The sequence below is a fragment of the Montipora capricornis genome, chromosome 14, assembly GCF_036669925.1.
Source record: "Montipora capricornis isolate CH-2021 chromosome 14, ASM3666992v2, whole genome shotgun sequence".
Taxonomy (NCBI): Eukaryota; Metazoa; Cnidaria; class Anthozoa; order Scleractinia; family Acroporidae; genus Montipora; species Montipora capricornis.
The window spans coordinates 31,311,621-31,324,120 of NC_090896.1; the positions used below are offsets into that span (position 1 = coordinate 31,311,621).

A 12,500-nucleotide genomic window follows, 5' to 3' on the forward strand; every position below is an offset into this window, starting at 1 on the left:
AATGTACCCTCTGTCTAATTTTGAATAAAATTACTGGGTTTATTATTATTGTTATTATTATTATTAACATCAGTCGAGTACTGTGCCCTACGATTGCTATCTATGCCATCAATATCTACAGAGCGCCTTCACGATCATTTGTGATCGGAGAGAATTAAGGAGCACATTGGTGGAAGGCAAGTAAATCTCGCCACTCCACTAACCCTGGTCCCCAGAGATTCCCCTATACGTAAAGCTATGGTCTATGATCTGTACAATATATCAACCATCACCATTTTTGTTTTCCCCATGTACGGTAGTGATTTAAACTAGCACACATTTCTTGTCTTGCAGGAACAAGAGGTCATCCAATCCTGGACAAAAATTTTTCCTTCCTTCTCCTAAAATAAATCTTCTTGTTGATGATCCCCGTCTCCTTCCAAAATTGAAGGATTCCGGAATAGCATCGTTATTTGAGCTTCTTCATAAACCTCATTGCTTTGGGTGGGGAAGGGTGAGGAGGTATTATTGGACTGTTAGTCCAGGATTGCAGGAAATGAAAAGAAACCAAAAGAGCAATCACAGCACTTGGCAAAACATAATGCCAATGTGTGTTAATGCGACTACCTCTGCTACCATGGATGACATTAAATAACTCTTTTTAAGCCACTGACTCCTAGGAGTGAGACTGTTATGATATTGAGAACTTTCTAGAGTTTCCTTACTTTTTCTTATTGTTCCAGAACATTCTAGAAATGAAGTTGTCAATTTCTATAATTAAGTTAATGGTCGCGACTTCGCTATGAATAGCATGTTTACACAAGACTGTTGTTGTCCAGAAGTTTTGGATTTAAGTGAGAGAGCTCAAGTTTAAGTGAAATGTTCTAGTCAACATTGGTTTTGCTCTTGGATTGAAGTTGTAGCTACTGGTTACTGAGTGTACATGTGCTCACATTATAAAATGTCTCAACTGGAGTGATTAAATCTGTTGTGGTTGTTGTGTGATCTGATCGTCTCTGTCTTGAAAACAACCGATGAAAACAAAACTGAGACTTGATAATTTTCTGTTTTGCTCTGCCTAACACCACATGATCGATAACCTGTCAACAAGGGGGGAGTTCAGGAAAAGTCAGTGGCTTAACCATATAGGTAAGTTTAATACCTATATCCATAATATGATCCAGTCCTCGTAGAGTCCTTATCTCCTCTTTAAACCACTCGCCAGTCCGCTGAGATGTCAATGATAACAATGACTCACAAACTAGAGATGCTGGCTTGAAGAACAAGACAGAATTAACATGTTAATTAACTAACAGAACTAAGCACAAACAAGACTTGTGGCTTATTTTGATTAGTGGGTATAGATTAAAATAATAATTAATAATTCTTATTCTAGAGAAAATATTTAGTTGAATTTATCTACAAAAAGTAGGTTTCATTGTAAGAAATGAACTTATTAAGGAGGGTGCCTACTAGTTCAAAGGCATTGTTGTGCGGTTTACTGAATTTGCAGGAAAAGCAGATCTTAACAAGTGTTATTGACATCTAAAAAGAAAAGTTGGGGTAACCACACATTTTTCGAAGATAATTAATCAACAATATTTGTAAAAAGTTTAAAAATACAAAGCAATGTATTGCGTTCTTTTCCAAATTGAAGCTCAATTAAAAATGCTTGGTTACCCCCAATTTTCTTTTTGGATACCAAGATCACTTGCTAAGTTCTGCTTTCTCCATATATAGTTTTGAACTGCGCAAAAATATCCCACTATTAAAAAGCACCAGCAATAGGAAATCCGAGTATCTCGAGATGCGCAACCAATGTAGGTGCAATAATAATAGTAGGTACCGTCCTTAATTCAGAGATTTCCATAAAATTAATCATGATAATGATGATGATGATGCAAGCAGTACCAGTAGTTGGTACACTTGGAGTGGTAAGCAAACATAACCTAACATAACATGTATTTCATTTTATTCAGGAAGTTACAACACAAAATTAATATAAAAACATCCTGAAAAAGGAAAATCAAAAAGGTTGGATGCATGGATTGAGAAGCTAGGGATTACCATAAGGATGGGATTATTGCAAAAAACAGTCTTATTAGGAACAGCAAGGATCGTAAGGAAGAGGTGTTCGAAAGTTGAAGAAAAAGGAATGACTCTAAGGACTTTTGGCCATTGGCAATTATTAATGGCTCGCTCCTTTGGTGAAATGTTGGTATAACATCTGCCAGAGCTAAAGCATTACTGTACAATAATTATTACATAATAATAATAATAATAATAATAATAATAATAATAATAATAATAATAATAATTGCTGTAACTACTTAATTACTCAAATCTCAAACTGAGGCCTTGTCGTATTGACCGAGCGATAGCGATGTCAATACAGCTAGACCGAGGTTTGAGATTTGGCTGTAACAACTGAACAGTCAAGGTTATTAAGTTGTTCTGTTTGATCGAAGGAGAACAGGTCCTGATTTTGCCAAAAGGGAATCAAGAAATTTGTCAACCCCGAAGATTCTTTTGTTGTTTGATGGGACACCCTCGCGTGGATTTTTGCATGTGTATTGATCTCAATCTGATGACAGTCTCTTTGGTCACATGCTTAGTTTTTTGGCCTGGTACCCTATGGAAATACAGGCTAAGCGACTGTCGAGATTACGACTAGTAATTACCCATAAGCACATGTCCTCTCAGGTGACTATTTTTTCATTTCGCCAAGGCGATTTGTTCTAAGTATCTCCATTCAGTATATGATTGATACTGCGTTTTCCAGGAAATACATGCTGCATTTCGCACTGCTAATAAGTCGGAGTTGCGATTTTTTCACAGGGGTGACACCCGGTCATTACCATCTCACAAACTTTTGCAACTAATGACCTTTACAACTTTTACACAACATTGCTGTCAATTCATCTGATCGGCGAGTTTTTACCTTCAACCCACCATGAAACCTTTTGTTCACACAAGCATCGAGCAATTTATCAAACCTTTCTTTACCGGTGTTTCGCCTTGACCTGCATGTTTGTTCTTGAAAAACTCTAATTTGGAACTTTTGGCAACCAGACAGGACTGGCTAGGACAAGTTAGAGTACTGCTTTAAACACCATTTACATGTAATCAGCTTCAACTCAATTCGATGCACACGATGTGCTGGATTGGACTTGACTCCTATTGGATTTTGAAGTACCCTTATTGAACATGACCTTATATAATTATTAGGATTGACTTTGTTTATAAACTGTTTTGTAAGTTTACCCTAGTGATTGACTACAAAACCCACCTGCAACAACCTTTTACAAAAATAAATAAGTGGTCGATAGACTACATATTAAAAAGCAAGTTTCTTTCCCTACCCTTCTGCTTTGCTTCCAAAGCAACTGTCAAATGCACTTTCATAATCTGAGATTACTACTAGTTTATTATAATCATTATGGCAAACAGAACCATTCTAAAGAAGACAAAACTCATTTGCATAATCCATAATCAGCCCATGGGCATTACGGGAGAATAACGCCCTAGCGCTTAGCTGCTCTTAGCCAATCACAGAACGCATTACATCAGCGAGAAACACTGCCATACAATAATAATAATAATAATAATAATAATAATAATAAACAATAAATAATAAATGATACACATACCAATTAACAGATATGAAACCTCACTACATTTCTACATTTTTTTTTTTACAGATGGAACTTACATTTATGTCTTCATCATCTCCAGCAAGTAGATCATCAGAGCCATTCTGCTTTTGTAGTAATGCTCTATATTAGAAATCAAATTACTGGTAAGCATCTAGATAATTGTGTTGTCATTCAGGTTATAGACGACACTTCACCCTTCTTGCAGTAAAAACTGAAAGGGTGGAATATTGAAAACTTATTATCGGTATCTTTTCTTCTGTTCTTGGGTTCACTTTCCAATTAAAGTTGAGTTTCTTTTGATCAATTAAGAAGGAGTTTAATAACCTTTGGTGTGTGTGTTTGGCTGGGGTTAACCTTTTGATTCCCAAACCGCCCTGAACCGACAAGACCGTCTAATGCCAGACGATTTTACTCGTAAATGGGGAACCCCCGGGAGTCAATGGGTTAATAGCTGGATGGTTGGCCACTTAGGGATAGTCTGTGCTGTAAGCGAAGAGGAGTTAGGATGGCATAATGGGCAAATGCACCTCTCAGCTCTGATTATGTCGTGGCCAAGTTGATTAATTTTATTGTTATTGTTGTTATTACAGTAATAATATTGTTATTATTGCTATAATTGTTATTGGGTGGTGCAATTACTGTCATTATTATTATCATCATCATCATCATCATCATCATCATCATCATCACAGTTCTATTATTACCAGTATTATTGCTGTAACTACTATAATTCTTAGTATGCACAACCACAGAGAAAGTCCAATTTTTTAGACGACTGGTAACCACTCCAGGGTCTAAAATGAACTTTTTTATATTGGCGCCAACTGGCGACTTGAAAAACATTTTAGGTTTGAACTTGTGATATTTAAGTGGTGATGAAAAACAACAAAAAAGATGCATTTGTTATCCTGAACACATCATTCCAACTTGATAGACTAGTTGCTAGGGAGTTGGCCAAAAGACAGAGTCCTGATAAGGATTTGAACTTATGACCTATGACCATAACAACTGTCAGATGCTCTCGCAACATATACAAGAGCACCTGGGGATCTCGTTCATTAATATCTATGTAGGTCCTGAATGGACAATGTGTCTCACTGGTCTGTCAGCTCTACAAAGTCATGCACCTCCGATTTTCAAATGCAACTACTGACATAGAAGATGTTTATGCACCTGTGAGGATGATAGACTAGTTGCTTGCACACAACAACAAGTGCCAAAAGTGGTTGTGCGCACTGTTACAGTAATATCACAAACCTGACTCTTGTGACATATCTGTCATGATCTTTCAGTGCCTTTGACTGCTCATTATTACTGTCCACAGCTAACAGCTTCATCATTAGCTCTACCACAAACACAAATTAATATGTTACTGATACGAATGCTCTGTACTTCAGGGAGTACACCAACTTCAAGGTCCGTAGTGTAAGTTACGGACTGAGTTGCCCAAGCATGAAAGCCATAAATCAACGGGAAAAAATGAGGATCTGTAACTTTCAGAACAGACTGAAAAAACGAGGTTTAGTAAGATAACCTCTGAGGTAATCAGGTGCACAGGAAAGGAAACTAGCTAAGTCAAACGAATGGTTTACAGTGCGTTTTGACAAACGGTTTCCGAAGTTGGTTTGAAATTCTTGAAGTTCGCTACGAACTTAGCGATTTCGTTCCGTAGTTGTCAATCAAATTGTGAACTTCGAAACGAAGTTGTGAATTTCACATCGAATTTCGTTGGGAAGTTACGAAGTTCGTTGCGAGGAAAGTTCACATCATTCGGTGTAGTTGGATTGGTAATATAACTACAAATGAATTTAAACTAAGTGAAAAAATTTCTCAACCAAGCAAGACTAATTTTTAAATGTTTACTTCTTTAAGGTAAATTATTTGAGAGGTACGGAGCCGGGACTTCACATTACAGACAGATGGCATGACTCGTATCTTGTTTACACTAGAAATGTAAAGACAAAAGTTGAACAACATGACATTGAAATCTTTTGTTTTCTTGCACTATTTCTAGAATGATGGATGTCCTGAAAATAGGGTTTCTTTTTATCTCTGATAGATTTAACTGTAAAGTACTTTTAAGCAACCATGCGTAGAAGTTCACACGAGAGAAATTGTATTCTATTTTTAGGCAGGTGTCGGGCACTGACATCTGGGAATATTCAGTTTTCAACCTTTTATAACCCATTTTAAAACCAGTAATTCGCAATCAATGTAACCCCAACTTCTAAGAAAATTCTGTTAAATTTACACCGAACGGTGCGAACTTCTCTCCCAACAAACTCCTTAACTTCCCAACGAAGTTCGTGGTGAAATTCACAACTTCGTTTCTACGCTCACAATTTGAATAACAACTACGTAATGAAATTGCCAAATTTGTAGCGAACTTCAGGAATTTCAAACAAAGTTCGGAAACTGTTTGTCAAAAGTTTTGTGAAACGCACTGTAACTGCCACAAAGATTGCTGCATTGAAATCCGTAAAACTAATAAATCTTCTTAGCTTTTTTGAATAATAATTGCTTGCAAGATTCAAACAGTTTTACAAGTTTATGTAAGATAAACGACTGAAAAGACTTGCTAGAGAATGTTTCATCAAAATTTCAAATTTAGTAGGTATTGACAGGAACAGAAAATTACATCACATGTATGTGTGAGAAGCATGGATCCGCATTGTTTTGTTTATTTAACCTTTTGTTTCGCTGGCTTCCCTCTTTTTTTCAAGGGCATCTCTCCTGAAGTGATACATGTACATATTGAATTTGTAATTTGCTGTGAGTGATTTGTAATTGCTGTAAGTGATTTGTAAGTTCTCTGTGAGTGATTTGAATTTGCTGTGAGTGTTTTGTAATTATTGTTGTGAGTGATTTGAATTTGCTGTGAGCATTTGGTTTTGATGTGACAATTGTGGGCTACCGTAGTATCAGATATACAGATAATGATTAATAAAATTCTTTTGTTTGCCCATCATGAATTATTAACAAGTTTTACAGCTGTACAAATGGTCTACATTGAAATGCAAGGTTGCAGGATAGGGAGCTCATGGTTGGATTGCCAGCATTTGTCAGCCATAAGAGATACCTTGAGCTGGCTACCAATAATAATTTTATTATTGTGGAACCTCGCGGTACACACATTAAGGTACCTACCCTTCTTTTGACTGACATGTTAGTTGTTAACAACTAAATAATAATAATTATTATTTACTAACACAACTACTATACGATTATAAAACCACAATAATTATAAAATTAGTATTACATGTATTGCAGTTATACTGTATTACCAAAAACGGTTAATCATGTGAAGCTATATGATCTTCACACTTATGAATGCAATAGCATAGCTCAAGCTCGAAGCCTGTAAAATTCACTGACAGGACTTCAACAATATTTGAAGCCATGACCTCACAATGCCGGTGCAATGCAGTTCAATATAATTATGATTCATTTCATGTTATCATTTTGTTCAAACACTTAAGTCCAGAAATGTCCAGAAAAGTCTAAGCCCTTGCTTCCTATTTCCAACAATACGGTACAGAGTAAAAGCTCATGTTATTTTTAGGTCAGGGTAAATGCAGCAGTGTATCCTTACTTGAGGAGCAGCATTTGGGAGACACTTTGAGACATTAGTTGTCTGTATTCCGAGACATGAGAGGAGTTGAAGTTAGGGAGAAGAGCAAGGGAATGCTTATTTTTCAAAATCTGTGGGCATTTCTGGACATATCTGACAAAAAATAGACAAATTGAATAGAACATAGCCTGCAACCAGGCTCAATGTAACAGCAAAAAAATAAATGGGGGAGCAAAATCGAGCTTAGCAGGAGGGTGTTGTGCATCTGTTTCAATGCCCTGTTCCCTTCTACAATGTAGCCCGGTCCTACATTATACAATGTATGTAATACAGGTAAAACAAAGGACAAAAGTTTTTGTCTTTTGTTTTAGCAGAGACCAGACTACAGCAAGAATAACATTCATTATTGGAAGAACGTTCAGGGGAAAAAAAATGTAAAAACCTCTCTCTCACCAAGCACAGATCGGTCCAAGTCAGCATTCTGGCGATCCTGTGATAACATCAGCGTAATTGCAGATGTACAAAGAGCAAGACACTGAAAAATAGATACAACAACGTGATCCGTGAAGTACTGTACTTGACCCCTGGGAGTGAGTGAAAGATGGCTTTGTAAACCAAAACTATTTCATGTATTTTTAAACAAGGCTGAACATTGCCTAACAGAAGCCCGGTAGCCTGGGGCTCCCAAAGAATAGCTCTGGGTGCCTTAATTTTTCACAGAAACACCTTTCACTTCATATGTTGTGCTCCTAAGTTCTCAGCGTTTATCTATGAGGGACCCTTTATAATTTTCTTACGCAGCAGCCTTGTTAAAGATTAGGACTAGGGTGATTTCTCGAGGCCTTATCATTTTTTTTACGTCCATCCGAGGTGAGCAATCCAAGTATATCTTGTCCGACTTTTGTACCTGCCCAATAAAATTTACAACAATAAAAAGCACTCAATTTTGTCATTTTGAAAAGTCTTTCAAAACATATCTTTTAAGAAACCTAGGCATCTTAATTTAATCACTTGACTGCGTAATTTGTCATTTGAATAATTCTCACTTTGTCAGAGGGTGCATCTCGAAGAGCAGAAAAAATCTTGGGTGATACTCCATGGGCCCTAAGGCTCACTCTGAAAGAGGCCTCAGAGCAATGAGATGCAAAATCCAAGGCACTCACGCAGCGGGTTGGCATTGAACGACTCTGCTTGAGACCATCCAGGAGGTACTCAACATCATCAAAGAACTGCAGAAATAGTCATAAAAAAATTGTGGTTCAAATTTTTTCTTGGTTTACAATTATTTTTTCAAACCAGTTCAATTTTGTTTTTTCTTCGTCTAATATTCATCAGCACAATCTAAACCAATTAATTTTAATAGAAGAAAAATTACAGTTGAACTGTTTTGAAAAATATTCATGAACCAAGTATAAATTAAACTGAACCACAAGTTCTATTATATAATAAGGCAGTAAATAGGCAAGAAGAGTCTCAAGTTGTCATTTTTGTAGGTTGACACGTACACGAGGGGAATGCAGGATTTGTACTCTTTTAAGCGCTTAAAATCCCATGACTTTTTCCATGACTTTTTCCATGACCCCAGGGATGTAGCTAAGAATAAATTCATTAGGTTGAAGGTTCTATTGAGGCGGTAAGTTCGTGCTCTGAGCATCAAAGGGACCTGGTAACAAGATTGTTTCCAGTGTTGCGCAACACCCGCCAAGAGTGTTCAAGGTGGCAAATACAGGGAAAGAGAAGACATGCACAAACGTACTTAAACAACACTTTCACTTCATTTCCAGTATCGATAAATTCTAATGATAATTCTGTGTAGACTAAAAGAAATTCAATTTTTTTTGTTAACACATCGAATGACTTTTAAACTTTGTAGAGAATAATATGCAATCTTCTCAGTTGCTTCGATCGACGGCAAAAATTCAGCTGGCGATCACCCCTTTCTCAAGCGGCGATTTTCACCGGCAGTCGGCGCTTAGCGACATCCCTGTGACCCTAAGTTTAGCTGTCAAATTTATCCTTATTTATTGAAATCACTGAGTCCTTCATGTTTCCTTCTCAAACTCATTAATAATTTATAAGCCAAAAACAAAAGAAATCACTACCATGAAAGAAGTTTGGATATGTGGTCTTAATTAGCATAAAATTTCGCCAACTTTGATCCCAAATATCTCATAAAATACTTAGTCCTTTGAGAAGCAATATCAAACACTCGAAAGAGTGTTTCATCAGATATCCATCCACCTCGAAATCGGTTATAAACCTCGGCCTTCGGCCTCGTTTTTCAACTCGCTTCTCCGTGTTTGGATATCCGATGAAACACTCCTTCTCGTGTTTGATATATTACTTAGTCCACTCACAAATGAATGAAAACTGTCCATGTTTGTATTTCAAGTCTTTATCAATCAAAATAGGGTAATTTTAACAGTCACGTGAATTGCATTAACTTACTTGCTGGTCCTCTCCAGACTCCAAACACTCATGCACTTGTTTCACATTCTGCACAACAGTGAAAAGCTAGAACACAAGCAAAACCTAGTTCATAACAACATCACAATTACAGGAGAGGGCAAAAGCAAGGGTTCTGATAACTTAAGCAAAGAAATCTATTACATGGTCACGCGGAGTTACGAAATTTCTCTTCGAGCGTTAAAAAATGCGAACGAGTGAAATATTTTTCAACACAAAAAGAGAAATTTTGTATCTCCAAGAGGCCACATAATATTCTATTTATAATATAAACACCAATGAAATACCAAATGATTCCACGAACGGCATCTAAAGGCATGATTTTTATTATAACCATAGCAACAGTGATCTTTTTATGTGTGCACGTGTGAAGATACATGTATCATGTTTTCGCACATTTGCTCATTTGGTATTTCATTGGTGTTTATATAACAAAATATGCTCCTTCATGGATACCTAAGGTTCAATAAATATGGTAGATGTTATTGAATTAGCGTGAGGTCTGCAAGGCTGTGCTCTAAGGAAAATTTCGGGGAGCCCTTTGGGCTCCCAAGCATTTCAGCTGGGGTTCCCAGGTTCATACAGAAGTAAAGTGATTTTGCTGTCTCGCCTTGGTCAAGCCAAACTGTTTACATGTGAAAAGGTTGTCTTGCCTTTCGGGGTTACCCTACCTGCCGAGGTGAGACAACTCGCCTCCCTGAGTTGTCTTGCCCACCTCATGTAAACAGTTCATGAAATTTTTTAAACAAATGAGTGGAAAAAGGAGGGTTGTCTCGGGTACCTGAGACCATATAAACAGGCCCTTAGAGTTTTCGTAAACTGTAATCACCAGGATATTAAAATTTTTCGCTGCCTTATCTGCTAGAAATACAATACGCCAGAGTGCGCAGCCGGGTCACAGAATACTCTTTCTTACTTGCCCGAAACCAAATGTTAGTCGCCTCAGGCGACCCGCCGCCGTTAGAGCACAGCCTTGGGTCTGTAATGGGAAAAGATTGGTTGAGTTCCTTTTTTTGTAAGTTTATGGCCGACCCAAACCTGAAAGGAGAGGTCCATAAACTTGCAAAAAAGGAACAAGACCAATATTTTCCCAGTACAGACCAAACAAGTTTATAATAGTTCAATAAGGTTTTTATTCTATTGGCTCTCTTGCACGGGGTTTTCAATTCTTTGAGTCTTCCCTCTTCACCTGCTTCAGTGTTCACAATTCTGGAAAGTAAAATTCGTACCAGTTGGAAGTCTAAAATGTCTAAATAAAAAAAACATTTCTCGCATTTTTCTTTTTATGTCCAAGAAAATGGAAACAGAAAATTGGAACAGTTTGGCAACCTACATACACTTCTTCGTGACCATGTCCATCTTTAGGTTAGCGATCCATATTGCAAAAAATTGGGCCCCTCAGAGAGCCAATCAGAATACTTTTTATCTAAAACAGCTATTTTGTTGCTATGTTCCTTCTACTCATATTCTTGTTTTGGGTCACCTACTCGGTTAGGTCTATGAATTATTTACAATAGATCTCCCAAACTCTAAGCGATGAACCTTTTAATCATAGGTTTGAAAGAATCTGTCTTTAATTACTCTAATTTAGGGAAGAAAGTGGCCGACTTCTCTGGGTAAAGTAGCAGGTGCCTTTTGTCAGTACTTATTGAAACCACTGGTTTAAAGTTTGCCATTTCTTAGCAAAAACAATACAAACTGTTTTAATTTTACTCTGTTTCATTCCCTACTTGCTATGTCACAAAAACATGCCTTGTTTACTAAACATCTATCTACATTTAAAAGGCTAGCTTCCATCCACCCACAAATTCAACTCACAGGCTTATCTGTTCTTTTTACTCTCACTGCATTTTCAGAGCGCTCTTTCTCTTGTCGAGGCCAATGTGCTGATCTAATTACACTGCGCACATCAGGTGAAGTGTCTTCCTGGGAATCGTCGCTTAGATCTTCACTTGTTGGCTTCAATGAAAATCACTGTGTTAGTGAAAGCATAATAATTATGTTGTCCTCACAGTAGCGTATGGATGAAAGAATTTCATGATCACATGAATCCTAACATTTTGGTGCTGTGTACAGGTTTTGATGTACCCTTTAAGCAAGCTCTGATTTTATCTTACTAGCCCAAGTCTCTAAGGAGCTACCCCCAAAAAGATTTGTACTCTTTCTTTTTCTCTCTCAAACTGTCTGCTAAACACTAATGTCTGCTCAAAAATCTGCATTAGAAAAAAAAAAACCAGCAATGCCACACTCTTGTTAATTCAAATGATGTTTGCCCGATAGGCAACTCCCGATAAGAAAGAGCAAAGAGCTAGCCCGAAACGTTGTTCCACTAACCCCCGGCTATCAGACAGCCTTTTTGTTGCGCCCTGTGTACATGTAGCCCCTTTTCTGATTCTAGCTGTTCTCCACGTGCTGAGCTATGGCTGTTGATGGACATCTTGGATTATTAGTCATGCAAGGATAAACTTGAACAAAACAAGAAGGCAAAGCAACCCCTTTATACCTCATCTTTGTGTTGAGAGATATTAAATAGAGTGAGAGATCTGCCTTGCTAATCAGCCTTGCTTGCAGTCAGGGATTGAATTGTTAAGCATGCAGCTCAATGAGGTTGGAGTGAAGGAGCTAAGCTTCACGTATGAACTCAGAGCACAGCACTACAGCCAGATAGAGTAGGCTGGGAGTTGATTTTGCTGAGGGAGAAAAACCCATGGAGAAAGATAGAGATTTTGACAAATCTCAATACACATAAAAGCTCAGGATTCGATCCTGTATCTGCGGTGGTGAGTTAGGTACAAGCGTTATCACACAGCTACAGCTGTAGTGTTACC

General features: G+C 37.4%; 1 protein-coding gene across 1 annotated transcript in view; it reads right to left on the bottom strand.

Annotated features, from left to right (window-relative positions):
- LOC138032425 (wings apart-like protein homolog) overlaps positions 1–12,500 on the bottom strand; it is a 28,696-nt gene that overhangs the window by 11,192 nt on the left and 5,004 nt on the right. Inside the window, exons 3-9 of the mRNA XM_068880093.1 lie at positions 11,491–11,631; positions 9,655–9,720; positions 8,253–8,435; positions 7,660–7,741; positions 4,893–4,980; positions 3,692–3,755; positions 1,142–1,253 (exon numbers count right to left, since the gene is read on the bottom strand). Coding sequence (XP_068736194.1) covers positions 1,142–1,253; positions 3,692–3,755; positions 4,893–4,980; positions 7,660–7,741; positions 8,253–8,435; positions 9,655–9,720; positions 11,491–11,631 — 736 coding nt within the window. The remainder of the gene's footprint in view (positions 1–1,141; positions 1,254–3,691; positions 3,756–4,892; positions 4,981–7,659; positions 7,742–8,252; positions 8,436–9,654; positions 9,721–11,490; positions 11,632–12,500) is intronic.